General features: G+C 61.5%; 2 protein-coding genes across 3 annotated transcripts; one reads left to right on the top strand and one right to left on the bottom strand.

Annotated features, from left to right (window-relative positions):
* Positions 1-290: 290 nt before the first annotated feature.
* PEA15 (proliferation and apoptosis adaptor protein 15) lies at positions 291-1,764 on the top strand. The gene is made up of 3 exons (XM_082496071.1): positions 291-526; positions 1,266-1,421; positions 1,576-1,764. Exons 1-3 carry the CDS (start codon positions 355-357, stop codon positions 1,638-1,640), a joined length of 393 nt encoding a protein of 130 aa, XP_082352197.1. The 5' UTR covers positions 291-354; the 3' UTR covers positions 1,641-1,764.
* A 1,454-nt stretch (positions 1,765-3,218) lies between these two features.
* On the bottom strand, positions 3,219-19,225 carry DCAF8 (DDB1 and CUL4 associated factor 8). 2 transcript variants are annotated; one of them, XR_014270082.1, is made up of 15 exons: positions 19,137-19,225; positions 18,055-18,119; positions 12,750-12,820; positions 11,994-12,667; positions 11,117-11,257; positions 10,695-10,789; positions 8,898-9,008; positions 7,423-7,495; positions 6,649-6,706; positions 6,393-6,500; positions 5,793-5,923; positions 4,380-4,499; positions 4,163-4,279; positions 3,780-4,052; positions 3,219-3,669 (listed from the first exon to the last, which is right to left on the bottom strand). XR_014270082.1 is itself a non-coding variant. In XM_082495894.1 (14 exons), exons 3-14 carry the CDS (start codon positions 12,796-12,798, stop codon positions 3,939-3,941), a joined length of 1,791 nt encoding a protein of 596 aa, XP_082352020.1. In that variant the 5' UTR covers positions 12,799-12,820; positions 18,055-18,119; positions 19,137-19,225; the 3' UTR covers positions 3,219-3,938. The 2 variants fall into 2 exon arrangements, 1 of the variants encoding a protein (XP_082352020.1); XM_082495894.1 differs by having other exon boundaries at positions 3,219-4,052.
* Positions 19,226-19,554: the final 329 nt, after the last annotated feature.

The following is a 19,554-nucleotide window of genomic DNA, read 5'->3' on the forward strand; positions in this document are numbered from 1 at the left end:
CCATCAAGGGGGGGGTCAGCCCATGCAATGGGGGGGTCTGCACGGACAGGGTGTGCATGCAAAGGGGGGGTTGTGTGTCACTGCAAAGCCGGCACCATGTGATGGTGGGGGGGGGGCTGTGCAAGGTGAGGGGGGGGGCACATGCAGCCGCTGCCAGCACCCAGCGGGTCCCGCCATCCCCCCCCCGCCCCCCCCCCCCCCGTCCCTGTCACATCCCGTGAGCATCACATGAGTCACGGGCCAGCGGAGCCCGGCTGGCGCCGCGGCGTGGCATGGGGGGGGTGGGGGTGTGTAGGGGGGGGGGGGGGGTCGGTGTCTGAGGCCGGGCAGCTCGTGACGTGAGTGGTGGCAGCCATGGCCGAGTACCGCAGTCTGCTGGAGGAACTGGCCCAGAACATCACGGCCGAGGACCTGGAGCAGCTGAAGTCAGCGTGCAAGGAGGACATCCCCAGCGAGGAGAGCGAGGCCATCGCCACCAGCCACCACTGGTTCGCCTTCCTGGAGAAGCACAGCAAGCTGGACAGAGGTGAGACACCCCCTCCCCCCGGGGTGGCCCTGTCCCCATCCCTGTTCACCCCCTCATCCGCAGCCCCTCTGTCCCCTGGTCCAGTCCCCATCCCAGTTCCCTGTCTCCTTTCCTGGTCCCCATCCCTGTCCCCATCACCTGCCCCTGGGGTCTGGTCCCATCCCTGTGCCCCGGTCCCTGTCCCCTCTCCTCACCCCGATCCCAGTCCATGACCTGCCCCCCCCCGGCCCTGGCCCTCCCCTCTCCCCCATCCTGGTCCCGACCCCTGGTCCCTGTCCCCTGTGGTCCCCACGCTGGCTCCTTCCCCCATCCCTGTCCCTGTTCCCTCTCCCAGTTCCATTCCCTGTCACTGCTCCTCATCTCTGTCACCTGCTGCAATCCCAACTCCCAGTCCCTGTCCCCTGTCCCCTGTCTGGGTCCCCATCCCTGTCCCCTGCCCCCATCTCCACCCCGACACGTGCTCTGATCCCCATCCCAGCCCTTGTTCCTGTTCCTTTGTCCTCTCTTCCAGTCCCCATCCCAGTCCCTGTCCCCCAGAACTGTTGTCCCCTTCCCCGATCCCCATCTTTGCCCGCTCCTTGTCCCCAGCTGCTGTCCCCTGTCCCCTCTCCCGGGCTTTCCCTGCCCTCTCCCCATCCCCTGCGGTGGTACCCATCACCATCCCCTGTCCCCGTCCTTGGGCACCCTTTGCAATGCCCAACGCACGTCCCCATCCCCGTCCCCGTCCCCGTCCCCGCAGACAACCTGTCGTACATTGAGCACATCTTCGAGATCTCGCGCCGCCCCGACCTGCTCACCATGGTGGTGCAGTACCGCACGCAGGTCCTCAAGATCTCTGAGGAGGACGAGGTGGACACCAAGCTCACCCGCATCCCCAGCGCCAAGAAGTACAAGGGTGAGCCCCCCCCGCACCAGGACAGGGACACCCCCCTTGCATCCCCAGGGCAGGGACAGGGACCCCCAGGGCAGGGACAGGGTCCCTCTGGTTTGGGGGGAGGACACACACACAGGGAGAGGCCCCCACTGACCGCCCCCCCATATCTTGGCAGACATCATCCGACAGCCCTCAGAAGAGGAGATCATCAAACTGGCCCCCCCACCCAAGAAAGCCTGAGGGGGGGGCGAGGAGCAGGAGGAGGAAGGCTGTGCCCCCCCCCACCCCGTGTCCCCCTGCCGCCTCTCCGGCCCCGGGGCACGGGCAGGCGGGGGGGCCGGCACGGTCACTAACAAAGTCTTAACGCCCCCCCCCCCCGCCGGGGCCGGGGCAGCTCTGCGTGTGCGTGTGCGTGGGTGTGCACGTGTGGGTGTGCGTGTGTTTGGGGGGGGGGGTGCTTTGCTATTCCCACGGACCCCCTCCCCCCCCCCCCCCCCCCAAACCCTCATTGGGATGGGGGGGACAACAGGAACAGGGACCACCACCACCCCCCAGTCCAAGTTGTGGCTTGGGGGGGGGTGACAGGCACTGGGACCACCCCCCCACCCCAGTGCCGTGGGGGGGGGGACAGGGCTGGGGACAGGGACCCACGTGAGCGTCGCTGGGGGGTGCGGGGAAAAAGGACAGAGCAGGTCGGGAGGGAGACGAGCAGCAGGGCTGAGCAGGGGGGGGGTCTTTGCTGACCCCCCCCCCAGGCAGGATGGAGGATGGTGTAAGTTTGTCAGGCCTCAGCCCAGCGGGGAGGGTGGGGACACATCTACAGTGTGTCACACACACCCCCCCGGGGGCTGCATTGGGTGGGGGGATGAGGAGGTGATGTGGCAGGGAGGCAGCGGGAGCCCCTGGGCAGGGTGGTGATGTTCGGGGGGGGGGGGGGGGGAATGACCCAGACCCCCCCCCTCAACACCCCAGAGCCCCCCCGGGCATTGGGGAAGGACTCCCCAAACTCCCACTTTGGGGGGGGGGGGGGGAGTGGGGACAGAACTGACATCCCTCCAAACCAGCCAGACTGATTTGGGGGGGGTGGGGTGGGGTGTGTCCTTCCAGCATCCCCCAGCGCCATACTGGGAAGGAGGGGGCACAGGACTGGGAAAACGGGCACAGCCCCCATTAGTGTGTGCATGGGGGAGGGGGTGTCTTTGGGGTTAAGCTCTAGCTACTAACCTGGGGGGGGGGGTGGGTGGGGGGGAGGGAAACTAGAGGGGGGGGTGTCACTGGAGAGAGTATATGTTAATATATTTTATTTAATAAAAGCTAAAACCCGCAGAGCGCCTGTGTGCGGCCGACGGCTCTTGTGTCCCCGTCCCCTCCCCGTGCTGTCCCCCCCCCACACCCCCTTCTATTTATTGTCTCCAGGACAGGGACCACATTCTTTTTCCCCCCAAAAAACGTGTCTTTTGTTGCAAAATGACTGTTCGGGACCCCCCAGCCAGACTCTGGGGGGAGGATGGTGTCCCTCACCCCCTGGGGGGACCCTCCCTGCTTACCCCCCCCCCCCCCCAAATCCTAATTCCAACCCCACCCCCACCCCGACCGTGCTGACTGTGTACAGATCTCTCATAAATAGATGGAGATGAAAGCTGCTCTGGAGGGTCGCGTGGCTCTGTAAGGGGGGGGGGGGATGGGACGTTTGGGTGAAAACATGGCAAAAAGGGGCAAAATACACCCCCCCCCCTCTGGAAGGAGTGGGCCTGGGGACACCTTGGGGACACGGGGAAGGGGACAGGGGAGAAGAGGACACGCAGCCCTCTGCCTCTCTCCGTTCGTTTTTATTGCATTTATATATAATATATATTCAAACTTTTACAATAATTTTAACTTGATAACATCCAAGTTCGATTTGGTTTTAATACATATAAAATTAGGCCTCTAACAGTGACGGGGAGCCCTCACTGCCGCTCCCCTCCCCCCCCCCCCCCCCCCCCTCCCCTCAAGAAGAGATCTCCTTAAAAGTAACAGAAAATTAAAGGACCTTCCCGGCTCCTGGGGGCTCCGGCCGCTGCCCCGGGGGGTACTCGGGGGGGGGGGGCGAGAAGGGCCAAACCAAGTGCAAATCACTGATATGTACAAACTAGACAAGCATCTCTTTGCAAACACCCCTGGGGGGGAGAGGGAGGGAGGAGGGGACGCTGCCCCCCCCCAGGAAGGGGGGACCAGAGCCCCCAGGGAAGGGGGAGCCCTGAACAGCATGAGGGAGGGGGGCCGGGACCTCCCCCCCCCCAGAAAAGCGGGAGAGGGGACCAGGGGGCCACGTTAGTACAAAAATCCCCCGGTCTTCCCCCCCCCGGCTCTGCATGGGTCCTGGGGGGGGGAAGGGACCCCCAAGCCGAGGCTGGGGCTAGCTGCGAGGATGAGGAGGGAGGGAGGGAAGGGGGCAGGGGGGTCCTTAACAAGTCAATACAAAGCTCAAAGTGTTAGTAGGGACGACGCGTGCCCGGAGCCCCCCCTGCCCTGGCCAGGGCCTGGGAGGGGGGGGGCTCACGATGGCATGCACTGCACCCGGTCCGGCCCCTCTTCCTCGTCGTCCGAGGTGTCGGAGGAGCTGGGAGACTCATCCGAGTCGCCGTCCGGCGCTCCTGTCTCTCTTTGGCGCTGCCGGGGAGAGAGGGGGGAGAAAAAAAGAGGGGGTGAAGGGGCTGAGGGAGCAACGGGCAAAGGAGGGTCAAGGTGGGGGGGGACACAGAGGGGACCCCAGCACCTACCCGGTGATGGCGTCTCTGTCGCAGGTGGTGCATGAGGAACCAGAGCATATGGCTGTCGAACATGTCGGTGTGGTGGAGGCTGTCCTCGTCCCGCTCCAGCTTGTTCTTCTTGATCACCTGGGGGCAGGCGAGGCGGGGGGGGGGAAGGGGGGTTAGGGGGGAGTTGGGGCTGGGGAGGGGGTTTCCCCCCAGTCCTGCAGCCCTCTCTGAGTCTCACCTCCTTGAGGCCGGCCAGCTCAGTGGGATTCTCTGCCGTGGGCGCCCAAATCTTGACGTCATGGTCGAGGCCACTGGTGGCCAGGACGGGGAGGTGGGGATGGGGCTCCAGGCAGTTCACCTGGGGACGAGAGAAGAGGGGGGGTGTGTATGTGTCACCCCAAAAAGGGCACAGAGACCAACCCCAGCACACACAAGCTCTCTGGTGGTCCTCCAGCCCGTCACCCTGGCCTCAGGTCAGGGTCTCGCCCAGCGAGGGGAGATGGGGAGCCCTTGCAGGGGTCGGTGAGGTGGGCTTCCATGGACCCCCCCAGCAGGGAGAGGATGCCACCCCTGGCTTCCCCACACTCGGGCTCTGGGAAGGAAGTGTGTCAGGGGGGAGGCAAACGAAGGTGGGGAACCCCAACCCCAGCAGCAAACCCAAGGGGAAAGGGGGCCGCATCCATCCTAGGGCACTGAAGCCCAGCTTCGGCTGTCAGGGAGGTCCTCGCGCCGGATCCGGCCCCGCACCGGCTCTGCCGGCTGGGGGTGGCGGTGCCAGCAGCCGCCAGGAGCTGGCACGCTGCCGCGGCCACCCAGACAAAAGGCGACTGTGGGGCCGGCGGAGGAGTGGGGCAGCGGGGACCGGCTCGGGCGGGAGCAGCGGGCAGAGCTCTGCCACCCGTCCCCCCGCCAGCGAGCGACCTGCTGTCCCCTTGCTGCCAACCCAAAATCTGCCCCAGCCCAGGAGCCGCGGGTGCCACCGGCACGTCCCGTCCCCCGCCAGCCCTGTGCCCATGGGGGACAGGCACTGACTGCCAGGGCGGCACGTGAGACCGAATATCTACCGGCTCCAAGCCGAAAACGGGCACGGATCACCGCCCACCCGGCAGCAGCCGCTCGGGACCTGACCGCTGTCAGACAGAGCCTGGGAAATTGGGTGCAGGGCCGGCCCCGGTGCAGCTGCGTCCCTTTCCTGGATGTGAGGACGCAGCTGCGCCACCCAGCAGGGAGCAGCGCCTGGATCCGGCCCCGGCAGCACGCAGCTCCCCCCACAGACCCCAACGTGTCCCCACTAGGACCGGGGGAAGGGTAGGGGTCTGCCCCATCCTGGACAGTAGCAGCTCCGAGGTCCTCACCCCTCCATGGGGTGACAAACACCCCACGGGCATCTGGGTGAAATCCCGGTGGGATTTCGTACAGCAGAAGACCTTCGAGGCACTGTGGCCCCCACCAGCCTGCCCGAGCTGTCCCGAGCACCCCACACATGGGGCAGCAGGAGCACACAGGGCCCCCACTTGGCTTTTGGTTGAAAAAGACACAAAAAGCAGTGGCAAAATCGTGTGGGCACGTGGAAGCGGCTTGTGCCGGTGGGGACATAAAGCCCATGTGGCAGGTGGCAGAGGAGCAGGGCAGCACGGTGGCGCAGACTCACCACTCCTCCCTTGTCGCCCTCCATGAACTGCACGATCTGGCAGGACGATTTCTCCCACAGGAAGATGTGGCCGCAGTCGCTGCCACTCACCACAAACTCGCTTTTCGGGCCATAAAAATTGACGCCTTTCACTGAAAGGAGAGAAACAAGCAGCCCGAGGCCATGAGGAGCCGGGCAGCGCTCCCTGCCATGAATTCGCTTCCTGCCTGGCAGCCAGTGAGTTTCCAGGGTTACCGGTGTGGATCTCTTCCGTCCCCAGACACATAATAGCTCATTCTTTGCAAGCCCAAGAGTTTGTGTTAAGGGTCTTTGAGAGGAAGACGAAACACAGGGAGCTGCAGAAATAAGCTAAAAGCAAGCAATTATTCTTCCGGGTTGCTCTGGGGACGGTCACCCCCCACCTCCAGACTGCCCCACAGCCCAGTTGCGGGCGTGAGGAGGGGGAAGCCGGAGCGAGCGTGGACCCACCGGCTGCCAGGGAACGGGACGCGGTGGTGGTGGGAGTCTGACAGTGACCTGGGAAGAGCCTCCAAGCCCCCCGCAGCAGGGGACGCAGCCTGCCGGGGGTCTGTCCCGAGACCTGTCCCCGCCGCTGCTTACCAGTGGCATTATTGCGATGTCCCTTGTATCGCTTGATGTACTCCGCTCCGTCGCTGTGAGAGGAGTTGAAGAGATAGATGTCTTCATCGTTGTAGCTGGCCAACAGCTCTGGCGTGGGACGGAAGAGACAGGGCGTTAGCAGGGAGCACATGGAGGTGGTCTCTCTGTGAGGAGCGGGTGCACCACAAGCCCCCGGGTGCTCTGGCACCCACCGCTCGTCCCTCAGCCCCGTGCGGCCCCCAGGGCAGTCACTCACCTGAGCCATCGTGGCTGTAGACCAGACAGGTGATATTGGCTTTGGACTCGCTGTTCACCTAGGGAAAGCACAGACAGCTCTGCCTCCACCTCCTCCTCCCGCAGCGCGCCAGCACACCTACGCCGGCTGCGCGCCCACTCCGCGAGCTCAGCACACTAGTGACTGCTCTGCGAGGGCTGTGAAGTCAGAGCATAAAACCGCTGCCTCTTCCTACGCCAAGACGGGACTTTATGGACAGCGGAAGATTCGGGTCAAATAAAAAAAAAAAACAAAAACCAAAAAAAAAACCCAACAAAGCCCAGGCAGTTTGTTCAGCCTCTCGAGCTGTTTTCCAGGCAGGAAGCCTGCAAGAGACTTGGCCAGCTTCTCGGCCGCTCCTACACGAGGCTCCCGAGGGAGCGCTCCGCAGATCCGGGTGCCGAGACCTGCCCAGGCCCCATCCCAGGCTCTCGCTCCGCGGCAAGCGCTGCCGGCACCAGCCCGGCTATGGGAACTGGGCGAAGGCTGGTCCTGTCGGCCAGGCTGGCACGGGCAGCCGCGCTGCTGGCAGGAGACACATCTGCCTGTCACTCACCCGCAGCGGATGCGGTTCCCCCTCAGATTTGTCCACCGAGTGCCAGACCCACCCATGCAGGCGGCCGAGAGTCGACGGCCACCGTGGGCTGTCCTCCGCCAGTCCACCTGCCCGTGAGCTCTCCCACATCGTGTCCGTGCCGGGGTCAGACCCCTGGTGCCACCCTTCTCGCCGGGATGCCGCGAAATTGAGCCGCTTACCAAGTGGTGAGGGCAGAACTTCTTTAGCACGCCGTTGTTCTCATTCTCATCTATTTTCCGCTGGTCGTAAATCCTGGGGGAAGGATGGCAGGCGTTTGGCACTCACTCCAGACATGAGGGGCGCCGAGCTGATGGGCACGCAGGGGCTGGGGCAGGAGGAGACTGGCAGAGCCACAGCTCTCCCTGACCACGCAGTGCCATGTCCACGCCAGCTCTGAAACCACAACCTGCCCCGACGCTGTCCGGAGGCTCTGGCCCTCACCGAGGGAGCTGCGAGCAGCCCGGACTGGCAGAAGTCTTGGCCAAAGCAGCTTAATGTCAAGTCTCATCATGTCGGAGGCACGACAACGTCAAAGCCTGTGTGCACACAGGCCATGACCTGCACTTGGGGCTCTGTCAGCCCACAGACGGCTTGGCAAGGGGGAGGTGACCACCACCACACTCATCTCTTGGCTCCTCGGGGTCCCCAACCTCCCTGACGGGTGAGCCCACCAGGAGCTGCCCAGTGCCAGGGAAGCCACGGGGAGAGGAGGCACTTGGGTACGGGCAGAGGACAGCGAGAGCAGCAGGGATGGAGAAGGAGGGGAGGCTGCAGTTTGAGCAACGATCCTGGGCTCTCCCAAAAGCCACCGAGCCAGCGAGGCACCGGCGCTGCTTTTTGTGAGCAGTCTGCGAGCCCACGTGTGAAGCGTTTCCATGCCCGGCGCCCCAGGAGCTGCTGCCTGCACGCCAGACACCCGCGTGGCTGGCGCTCCAGGGAGCCGACGCCGTGCCAGCAATGCCAGCAGCAGGGCTGCGACATCCCCCTGCTCCCCGAGGAGCGGCCCCTACGCATCCTCGGGGAGCCAAGAGCAGCTCTGCTCGCTCTCGGGGAGCTGGGAAGCAGGCGGGTTTGGTTTGTGCATGATTCGCCTCTGCCCAAAACAGACGCCACACAAGCTGCACCTTAAAATCCAGCAGCTGCACGGGAGCTCCGCAGCAATGCGGGGAGCCGAGGGGCCGGGCACAAGGACACAGCCCGGTCCCACGCCAGGGGCTGCCCCGAGTGCTTCGAAAGCCACCGGGGGTGGCATTTGTCACTTAGGGAGCTCGGTCCCGCTGAAACCGAGCCACCCCCGAACCTTGATCTCATCTCCGATACCCACCGGGCACTGCCCGCAGGTAGGGGACTGAGAGGAGGTTTATCAGAAGCTCGTTAAGAGCATTGGTAGTTGCTGAGGGAAGGATCTCCCAGCTTTAGGACAGGCTGGACAGTGGATCCCAGGGCTAAACCTCAAAGGATCCAAATCCTCCTCTATTAATCCCCCTTGTGTTCCTGCTGGTACGGGAGAACAGGCTGCGGAGGCATTTGAAGCCATAAGCATTTCTGGAGGGGAACATCAGATTTCAGAGCTTGGGCGGGCACCACCTGAGCCCCCACGGGGACGTTCAAGTCCACTTTGGGGGCTCAGTCTGGGCCCCCAGCACAGACTCACCTGACAAACTGATCTCTGCCTCCCACAGCAAACTGGTAGGTGTTGGCTGGGTTCACGTAGATGGTGTACAGACCCACTTTCTTCTCCTTTTCCTTTGTCACAACCAGTTTCCTTTAAGAGACAAGGAAAAATAATAACAAAAACAACAAAAAAAATCCACCTCGAATTCAAAACAGGGTCCAGATGGGAAAAGCAGGAGCTGCGCGAGTCTCTTACTCACTCCCAGAAAAAAAAAAACACCACCAACAACAACAAAAAAAAAAAAAACAAACCCCAACTATTTCAGCCTCCCAGCTGAAGCGAGCACATGCTCTGTCTGCGACTCAAACGGTGCAGAGTGAAATCATTCCCTGGCATTTTCCTCCGAAATGTCTGAAGCGTTTCAGGGCCCGAATTCGAGCCCTACGGAGCCGGACAGGCAGCAGCGAGGGCAGAATCGGATTAACTCCAGAGCAGAAATGCTCTGCTGTTATTTTTCCCCACCGTCTCGCTGTAATAAGACCCAGATTTAACGAAATCCGACACACGCACCATCCCCCCTCCCCCAGGAGCTCAATATTTCGGCTTTGCAGACACGAATACAAACTGAGGCAGCATCCGCAAGAAGGAACATCGAGCTCAAAAGCTTGTCTTTCTTCTAATTATACCGTTCGGCTTAATGAAAGATGGGAGCTGCCTACGGTCTGCCTGCAAACCCTGCCTCCAGAGCGGTTTCACACTCACAGGGTGACAATTCCCCGCCAGCACCAAACCCAAACAGCAGCACGGATCCCCAGGAGGAAAGAGGAGGGACAGACCCACGCCAGCCTACTGACCAACAGACTCCTCTCCAAACGGACCCGGCAAACGGAGGGGGAGGCGGGGATGAGGATTAAATGCGGCTGTTTTGAAATGCCCCGGCAGTTTTTTTGTCCTGGTTATGAAACAGATGGGTTTAAGGCTGTAGACAAAAGCACTCGCACATACAAATAAAACCAAACCACCAGGAGACGAGCGCTGAAGCCCTCAGTTTTAAGCAGGATCATCTTCAAAATAATACGCTGCTATATTGGAAAAGCACCACGATATCAAAACCAGGCGTCTGTTTGAACACCCGCCACGGATTTATTTTGGAAGCTTGTCAGAAACGACAGATCTCTTGGCGATACGGGTTAAGATCCAGCACGCACCACCCGGCTGCTTGCTAATTATTGTTTTTCAATTAACTGCAATAGCGCTCATGCGACGAGCGAGTCAGGCGAACCGCAAGCACTGAGCTGCTGCCAGCGTGGAGAGATTTTAGTGCTGTGATTAATCAGCCACTTCACTGCGCAGACGGAGCGCAGGACCCCGAGCGCTGCCCCCAGGATGGGTAAACGGGTGCCGGACGGGCAGCTTTTGGCAGCCACCGCAGCAGGCACGCCTGCGCAGCGACCTGCTGCACCGATACTATTTCTGTTTCCTATCTGAACACGGCCCCTTCCCGGGGAGGATGAGGGTTCAAACGCACACGTCTAATTAGCAAGGTTCATATCCGCACCCTCATGGCCAGCCCCGGACCAGCCACCGAAAAGCTCTCTTGTCTGACCACACACCTCAGGGAAGACAATGCTGCTTGAAAGACAAAATAATATCTGTTTTCCCACTTTGTGCCCATTGAACGGGCACGCGCTGCTGTGAGAACACAGCGGCGCAAGTGGGACCCTCAGACCTACACAGCTGAGTGCCGCCCGCTCGCAGGGGAGCCCCCCGGGACCCTGGATCTCCCTCCGGAGCTCCCCCAGTCCCAGCAGTGGGAGCGGGTAGAGAAATACTCACGAGGCAGGCCGGTCTTGTCTCAGATCAATGGTGAAGACTACAGCATCTTCACCTGCTGATAGGAAAGTGCATGGAGAATCCGGTTCTAGGGCCAGCTGGAAGATAAATACTTGGGCATTGGTTCCCTTTTTACCCAACAAAGTGGCAAGATCCCTTTCTCCCAGTAAACCATGACCTGACGCAGCATCAAACCCTCTACACCCGCAGCTAAGTGCTCACATCACTGCTTCGCAGGACAGAGAGACCCTCCTCATCCCCCTCAGAGACGACAGCAATTATAAAGAAGCATTTAAGAATTGGTCCCTCCATGACAGCGGCTCTGCCTTCACTATTTCTGGCAGCCGTTGAGCCAGGACGGCCCCTGGGTGTTTCGGGGGTCCCCAGATGCTGCCCACCCCCTCTGCAGGCTGGTCTGGGCTCACCTTGTGCGAAGCTCCTTTGTGCTGTGCCACGCGCTTGGTGTTTTTGCAGCACTGGGTGGCGGAGAGCTCGGCCACCCGGACCTGGCCGTCCCGAGCACACATAGCCAGAGTGGAGTCGCCACTGTTGGGGAGGAACTTGGCCTGGAAGAGAGCAAGCGGAGGGGCAGCTTTCAATGCTGGAGCAGGGGCTTGTGTATGCGTGGAAGGAAACAGGGTGAAACTGGAGAGGAGTGGAGTGCAGCACCCCTGGCAGACCCCAAGGAGCCCTGGATGCTCAGATCTGCAGTCAGCAACTGCAAAGCCTCGGCTCCATGGGCCAACAATCATCTTGGTTCTTGCTGGTGAGCACAGAGAGCCAGGACCTGGCAGAGATGCTGGTGGTGCCAGCGTCCCTCCAAGTGTGAGCTGTGCCATGGTGGCAGCAGAGCCCGACCCTCCAGGCCCCTCTGGTGCTGGCACAGCTGCAGCACTGCCCACACGCCGGGCTGCCGCCACGGCATGGCACAGCCTCCACCGAACACTGCTCCTGCCGACAGCCGCTTCCAAACCTGCTGCTCACCAGGGCTGGAGGAGCAGCAGTGGCCAGAGCTCAGCTTGGCGATGCTCTGCAGGGCACAGGGGTATCTCATCCCCCCAGCCCCAGCTGAGTCTCCGAAAGATGGTGGATTTTAAGGCACACCAGTGGTTTTTGATGGTTAGTTACCACCACACAGCAGATGGACTCCTCCCACAGCCCTTAGCTCCAACAACACGCTTCTCCTGCCCCGCACAGCATTGTCCAGCTGAAATTGGGTGCTTCTAGAGCAGGCACCTGCCCACCGTGGGGGGTCTTCCATCACCCCCAGCCCTCCAAGGACTCTCCCCGCACCCTCCTCACCTGGAAGACGTTGCTCTTGTGGCCGCTCTCGAACTCCAGCACCGGCTGCCTCCTGACCCAGTCCCACACCACCACTTTGAGGTCGTCGCTGCCGCTGGCCAGCCATGTGCCACGCTGGTTAAAGTGCAGGGTGTTGACGCAGCCCGTGTGGCCCTCCAGGCCGTGCTGGAGGCGGAAGCGTTGCACGAAGACCCTGGCCCCGCAGGCCTCGTAGACGAAGCGGGCGCTGGAGCCCAGCTCCCTTTCCCGGAGGGCATGGACCGCCTGCCAGCGGGGCTGGGGCAGCGCCGTGGTCTCCGAGGACACCCAGTCCTCCAGGGCCTGCTCGTCATCAGAGGAGTCTTGGTCGTGGTTGGCACGCTTGCGCTGGGCACGGCGGTGGGACCGCTGCTCCTCCTCTTCATCCTCCTCCTCTTCCTCCTCCGAGTGCGATCGGTCAAGGGCCCGGTTCTCCTCGTTTATGGAGTAGTGGCCCGTGTCGTCCATACTGTCAGAGTCCTTCTCTTCCCCCGAGCTCTCTGTGTCCGTGTCCCGGCTCTCTGTGCTGGTGCGGTTGGGCCCCACATCGTCTCCCGTGAGGCTCAGGCTGAGGTCGGAGGCCTCCACCTCAATGCCGGAGGAGGTTTCTCGGCCCTCCTCGGCTGACATCTCCTCTGGGCTGCTGGACAAGCTGCCTGCGTGGTGCAGACAATGCTGTCAGCCTCCCCAGTGGGAGACCCCGGGCACGGGGAGACTGGACCCTGCCAGCACCCTTACCATTCACTATGTCCGTCTTCCCCTCCATGCTGCTCCCTTTATCCGACATTGTGTTTTCCAGAGCGCTCACCCTGCGTATGAGAGAGGGAGAGAACAGAAGCTGGAGCGTCCCTGCCATGGTCAGTCTGCCGAGACAGGGATGTGCTGCCCTGTCTCCGTGTTGGAGCCGCGCACACGCCCACGGCATCGCAGGCTTTCTAAGGGAAACACAACCAGCGGAGGAAGCAGTGCAGACATGGCTACAGGCTCAGTGACCACACTCGATGCACACAAGCATTCACAGCAACAAAAGCTCATCGGGTATTGCCGAGGGCAGAGCGAACAGCAACACCCCTCGGCCTCCACCAGTGCACCCACGGCTGGGTAAGAGGGCTGCTCGCCGCCATCCCCTGAGCTCCTCTCCAGTTTCTAATGTGCTCAGACACCATCGACTTAGCGGGGAAGCAAATCTACGACTGTCCTGCCTGCGGGACAGCTCCCGGGTCCCGCTACCTGCACCCAGTCCCCGCTTCACCTCTTGCAACAAGATCGGCGTTTCCCCATTGTCAATCCCTGGCCAGGGATTGGAGGGGAAGGAGGAGGTGTTGACTCCAGTGATCCGCACAGCAAGGCAGCTGCACAACACACATCCCTGGCTCGGGGTGCGCAGGGAGGCAGGAGCGGGGTTCAGATCGCAGGCAGATGGGGAAAGGTGGTTGGGGAGGCAGCAAGTCTCAGTATTGAGAAACTTCTTTGCACCTGCAGACTGTAGGCTGCCAGTAAAAAGCTGCTCAAGAGGTTTTTTTAACCCCAGCAATGGATTTTTAAACACCTTCACACACACAAAATCCTCCTGGCATCACCAAGGGGCCATTTTCCTCCACACCACAGACAGGGCAGCAGCCCTGGACACCTGGCCAGCCTGCCTGGCCTCCCCCAAGGGCAAGCTTTAGCCTTTGGCACCCCCAACAACTCTGCTCCTTCAGGGGAGCGGGCAAGAGCAGAGCCAGGCAACGAGGCCAGGAGCTCCCTGGCATTTCCAATTCCTCAAGGAGCGGTTCACCAATTCCTCGCGAGTGCAGGGAAAACCAAAGGTGAGTGTGTTTTTGGCTCCTAGGCATTTCCCAGCCCTTACATTGGAGCTGGCTGTGGCAGGGAAGGGAGGCACGGGCTGCAGGAGCAGCAGCAGCCCCGCTGCATCCATGGATGGCGCTGAAAGCAGCCCCGGCTCCCCCCGCTGCAGGGGCAGCTCCCACGGGGCCACAGCCACGAAGCAGAGCCACCTCCACGCCTGTGGGCTGAGGACGCCCTCAGGGACGCAGTGCCCATCGCTTGCTGGTGGCCACAGGTGGCTTTTGGCAAGAGCACCTCCTGGCAGAGCCACCCCATCACCAGGTTACACTGAGATGCGGAAGGAAAACATGTCAGAGTCACGAACAGCAGAGGTTTTGCCAAGGTGGAGGGAAAAAAAACCCCAAACCCTAACATTTTATTTATGCTTTGATCGTTCTTGACTTTCCTTCTATTTTTAGTCAGACTTTTTAATACTTGGTTTAGCTGCTTGCTCCTAACCAGTGTAAGGGAGTCTGCTAAAAGTTCCCAGTTTATACACAGGGAAAGGCTGAAGCCAGAACATCATTAACTCCGATTACGGCAAACACTCTGGAGACTAATCCTCGTTAGATCGCGAATTAACACCAGCGCAGCCCGAAGACCCAAAGAAGGCAAAAGGCTCTGCCCAGGCAGGGTCTGTCACTGCCAGTCTGAGCCTGGGCACAGCTCCCCGCTAAGAAACGGGCGATTTAGGAGGCAAGTGGGGCTCGCTGAAGCTGCTGACCCGCAGGTACAGCTGCAGGGCGATGGAGCAGGGGCCACCGCCTGATGGCCCTGCGGGGGTGCCCGGGGAGGGCCCGGGCAGCGGGGCTGGCTCCAGCTGAAGTGTGATAAAAGCTCTTACAGCGTAGGAGCGTTTATAAGGAAACCGAGTTTATGCAACTGAAAACACCAGTGAGCTTTAGCCGACTGCAGCCGCTCACTCAGTAACAAGAGTAGCAGTGCAGAAGAAAAAGATAAAGTGTTTTCTGCAGCTTCAGTTTTAACTATTCCCCAGCTGGCGCTGCCAGCCCGTGCAGAATCACTACAAAACCACTGATACTGTGGAGAGGGGGAGGAAAGGGATGAAAAACAAAGCGGGAGAGGAGAGCTGCCCCAAAGCCTCAGCCCTCCTCTCCCCTGCCCGAACCCATCCGGATCTCCACTCTGTGCCGGCAGTTGGACACAGTGCTGAGCCTGTCCCTCCACCGCCAGCAGCCCTCGGCACACGAAGGCTTCGTGCCGGCAGCGTGGCGGGGAAGAGAGCGGGTGTTCACCTCCTGGAAAGCACCAAGGCTCAGCCCTATGAGAGGATTACTCACCACCGTGGCGGGGGCAACCCATGCTCGCTCAGCCGGCGAGTTCACGGTGCCGCAGACAGTGTCCTGTGCCCGGCCAGGTCTGTCCCCGGAGGCACAGGGGCAGGACCAGGCAGGAGCAGGGGCACGACTGGTTTTAATTTACTGCTCTAAGAGGCGAGGCAACTCGGTCCCTCGCAGGGCGCCTGTCATGCCAGATGACTAAGGAACAGGCTCAAAACACCACAGTGCTCAGCTATGGCTTAACTCCCTGCTGCTCGAGATCAGAAAGTCCATCAACAGGTCGACTTTCACTCCGACGGTTATTTTGCCTTTGTCGGCACTGTTAATCCAAGGGGCTTGGAGAGTCTTTGCATGTACAAAAGGAACCGGGTTTGGACTTTGCTCCTCGGTAGTTATTTTCCTCTGCCAAATTACCTATTCAGATCTGTCATTAACACCCTTTCACGGCAGCCTTTTCACCAAGGTGAGGAACAAGAAACGCGCTTTCAGAGGAAAGGAATCCATTACCAAATAATTAGCCTGACTTCATGTCTCATCCACCCACACTGGAGGACCATAACCTTGCTAGGAAATTAAGAGAACTGAGAATAAAAGCCCTCAGCTGCCTCAGCAGAGCAGACAGCAGGGACAGATGTGGCCCCTGCCAGCACCAGGGACACCGTGGGGGACACCGGGCTCCCCAGCCATCTTCTACGCCCAGGAGCACGATGCCAACCTGTGCCGGCTGCCTGGTACTGAGAGATAGCCGGGCTGGGCACTCGGCACTGACAGCTCCGCGTCAGCCTCCGCAGCCACCCACCAGCTCCACTTGCAGGCGCTGAAGCCCTTCATGTGGCAGAGAGATTAAAGTGCGCGTCGACCGGCAGCCCCGTGGCACGGCACAGCGTGCCATCAGCACTCGAGGACTCAGGCAGGGACAAATTGGCAGCAAGCGGACACAGGGAAACCCCACACTCGAGTTACCGGTGGCTGGAAACTCAGACAGGACCAAAGGCATTGTTTCCACCTCCCCAACCATGGAGCACTGGTTGAGGGAAGCAACGGGACACTACTCAGTGCAGACTGGAGGGAGCTGGGACACAATCAGCCCTGCAGAGAGCCTCAAGTCCGCACGGAGTGATTTGAGCCTGTCACCAAGCCACCAGCACCAGGCCAGGTCTCCCTGCCAAGGCAGCAATGCCTTGGGGCATGCGGCTGGAGCCAGCAAACCCAGCCATGTTCCAGGGCACCGTGCAGAGCGACCCCGGGAGCAGACACGTGGCTTTGCAGCTCCCTGGAGTCAACATCTGGACAGGATCAGTACTCCCAGCTTCACATGCCCCAAGCCTGACTCTCCGGCACCCTTGCGAGGGCCCTAAAAATATCTCTCTGCATGCCACAGCCTCCCAGCTGCCTCCACGGCCACCAGGACTGAGCTGTGAGCACTGCCACCTCCTCCCCCAGCAGCAGAAACAGCCTCGACCCACTGAGCGAGTGCCTGGGGCTCAGCATCCCACTGGCACAGAGTGCCAGGGCTCACTCCGCTGCGCTGCCACACTGCCTGCCAGGCTCCAAGCCCCTAAACCGGCACGATACTGGTCAACAACTTCAACAGTTGTGCCCAGGAGACAATCCTTTCCATTCCAAGCCACTCCCCCAACCTGTAACGCCACGAGACGACAGGACACAGCTCCATGCAGCAGTCGGCTCCGGCCCCTCGCTGCCACCTGAGATCCGCCATCCACCCGCGTCAGCACTCAGCGCCCCTCTGAAGCACCCGCAGGACTCGGCCACATGCCGTGGCGTCAACAAACCGGCCGCTTTACGGCTGGAAACCCAGCGCTCGCAGCCGCTCTGTCCCTGAACGATCTGTCATTAAAATATTTACATAGCTATATAAACACGTGAATAGCCAGGCTCCGTGGGCCTTCAGCACCCGGGCCATGTTCGGGCTACGTAAAGCAGAGGAGCAACGGGGCCAGAAGCAAGTGCAGGGCGTTTTCAACCCACCAACAGCCCCTCACCTTGGTTTCCAGCACCCTGGCACACCGAGATGCCCACAGGACACCATGGTGCAGCCTTGAGCCTGCACTTACATTGGGTCCCTCCCATCCACATGTCGCGCGGGGCTCAGCTGAGCCTCTTCTATTTAAGGAAAGTTTTCTCATCGGACCTGGACAGAGGCAACCTCGTCTGTTTGCTGTAGAGGAGCCTTCCTTCCCCCCAAGATGGTGTCAGGGGGTTTAAACCCCCAGTTAAACCTCCCGTGACAAACAGGTTTCCACCCTGAATGCTCCTCGCAGCTGGGAGGCCAGATGGGCACCTCCGTTTTGCTGAGACGTGGACAGAAACCCACCAGCAAAGCCACATTCAGGAGAGCCTTGGTTAATTACAAACCTACTCAGGAGCCCAGCAGGTCCTAGTGACAACACTAATTAAGCAGCTTCCCGTTTGCTATTCCAAGGAGGCCCAGAATCCTCATCTTGGGGCATCCTGGACACGGCAGCATCTCTTCGGGGGACACAGCACCCACCTCCCCACAGCTTTTCCCAGACATCCCATGGCACAGCCCCAGCTCTCCCAACACCTCATGGGACAACAGGAACTCTCTCCCAATGTGAGCAGGGCCTAATTAACTGTGGCTAATGAGCACTGGCTGCCTCAGCATGCAGTGCCACCACTTCCCCATCCAGCAACAGGGAGGAGGGAGGCTCCTGGCTCCCCAGGGGGAATCAGTGGTCCTCAGGCTAAGGAAAGCCCGGCTGGCAGGAGAAATCCTGCAGGAGCAGCCCAGGGCCGCATCACTGAAACAAATAATTCGGCATCGCGAAGTAGACCGAGGCAAACACAACCCAAACCTCCATCTCCGCAGCTCACAGGACGGACAGACAGACACAAGGCAAGTGCTGCTGGACCCAGGGCGGCCCACTCACCTGCACAGCAGTGGCGGTGGGGCGGGCAGCGAGTGCCGAGGCCGGAGCTGGAGGTTTGCTGGCAGCTGACAGAAACAACAGGTTAAAGCCCGGCAGTGCAGGGTCTGGCCGTGTCTGCCCTGTTCCCTGGGTCAGGGACCCCTGCTCCCGGGGAATCCCCCCAGGGACTGTCCTGGAAGGGATGGAGTGAGGAAGGCCCAAGGACAACAAAGTTTGGACCTGGGAGGGGCAGGAGGTACCCTCAACCGAGCCCCCCCACACCCCGTGACCAAGGCGGTGGGACCAGTTCTAGAGCTGGCAGGGACCCCTAGGGCTCCCTCATTGCACCATGACACCTTGGGGGCACCAGGGAAGAAACCCTGGGGTCAGGAGGGGACCCTCAGCAACCCCCCGAGGCAGGGCAACACCCTGGGGTTGGTAGGGTATGGCCCTGGGGACAGCAAGGGTCCCCTCAGCGTCCCCCCAAAGAGACGATGACACCACAGAGATGACAGGCACCAGCCCCGGGGACAGAAGTGACACCTCTGGTACTCCCTGAAGGAGATGGCGACACCGCCGGGGCAACAGGGACTGACCCTGGGGACAGAAAGGACACCCAATACCCCTCCCAAGGGCTGATGAGCCCCTTGGGGCAACAGGAACCAGTCCTGGGGGCAAGAGAGCCCACACTAACACCCTCCCCAAAGCACAACATCTCCAAGGGGGGAGCAGGGACAGTGCTGGGGGCAGCAAGGACACACTGCCCCCAAAGGCGCAGGGACCCCCTGGGGACATCACGACCCCCTCCAAAGGCGCAGAGACTCCCCCCAAAGGCGCAGGTACCCCCCAGTACCCGATGACCCCACGGGGGTATCGCACCCCCTCCAGCCGCCCCCAAAGGCCCCGTACACCGTAGGGGCGGTGGGACCCCGCGGGTTATGCCCCCCCCGCCCCGAGGAGCCCTTCTGGCCCGGCCCCGAGTGGGCCCCGCCCCCGGCGCCGGCCCCGCCGCCCGGCGGGTGGGGGAGGGGAGGGCCGCCAGGCCGGGCCTGGAAGCGCCGGTGAGAGCGGGGAGGGGGAGGGAGGGGAGGCCCCGCACCGACCCGACTCCCGGCAGCTCCCGGCCGTCGCTCAGGCGCGGGCCCCGCGGCCGCCGGCTGCTCCTCCGCCACCGGCTCCGGGCCCAGCCGCCGCCATCTTAGTGCGCCGCCTCCGCGGGACGCTTTACGGCGCCGCTTTACGGCAACGGCCGCTGCGCGACCCCGCGCGACAGCGCCGCCCCCGCCCCGCCGTCGCCATGGCAGCGGCGACCCCCGTGTTATGGTAGGGTCGCCCTGTGCCCCCTCAGTGTTATTGTAGGGTCGCCCACCCCCCATGTTATCGTAAGGTCACTCTGATCTCCCCCCAAATTTATTGTAGGGTCACCCCGTGCCCCCCCCCCCGTGTTATTGTAGGGTTCCCTTTTACCCCTCCAACATTATTGCAGGGTCAGCCCACCCCCGTGTTATTGTAGGGTCTTCC

This window comes from Vanellus vanellus (genome assembly GCF_965231255.1).
Source record: "Vanellus vanellus genome assembly, chromosome: 27".
In the NCBI taxonomy this organism is placed as follows: domain Eukaryota; kingdom Metazoa; phylum Chordata; class Aves; order Charadriiformes; family Charadriidae; genus Vanellus; species Vanellus vanellus.

Excerpts from the sequence above, each read along its gene's own strand:
- PEA15 (XM_082496071.1), top strand. The coding sequence starts at position 355 with ATGGCCGAGTACCGCAGTCTGCTGGAGGAACTGGCCCAGAACATCACG. Across the intron at positions 527-1,265 it reads GCACAGCAAGCTGGACAGAG|ACAACCTGTCGTACATTGAG; the intron begins GTGAGACACCCC and ends CCGTCCCCGCAG. Across the intron at positions 1,422-1,575 it reads CAGCGCCAAGAAGTACAAGG|ACATCATCCGACAGCCCTCA; the intron begins GTGAGCCCCCCC and ends ATATCTTGGCAG.
- DCAF8 (XM_082495894.1), bottom strand. The coding sequence starts at position 12,798 with ATGTCGGATAAAGGGAGCAGCATGGAGGGGAAGACGGACATAGTGAAT. Across the intron at positions 6,707-7,422 it reads AGTTCTGCCCTCACCACTTG|GTGAACAGCGAGTCCAAAGC; the intron begins GTAAGCGGCTCA and ends TGCTTTCCCTAG. Across the intron at positions 4,053-4,162 it reads GACAGAGACGCCATCACCGG|CGCCAAAGAGAGACAGGAGC; the intron begins GTAGGTGCTGGG and ends TCTCCCCGGCAG.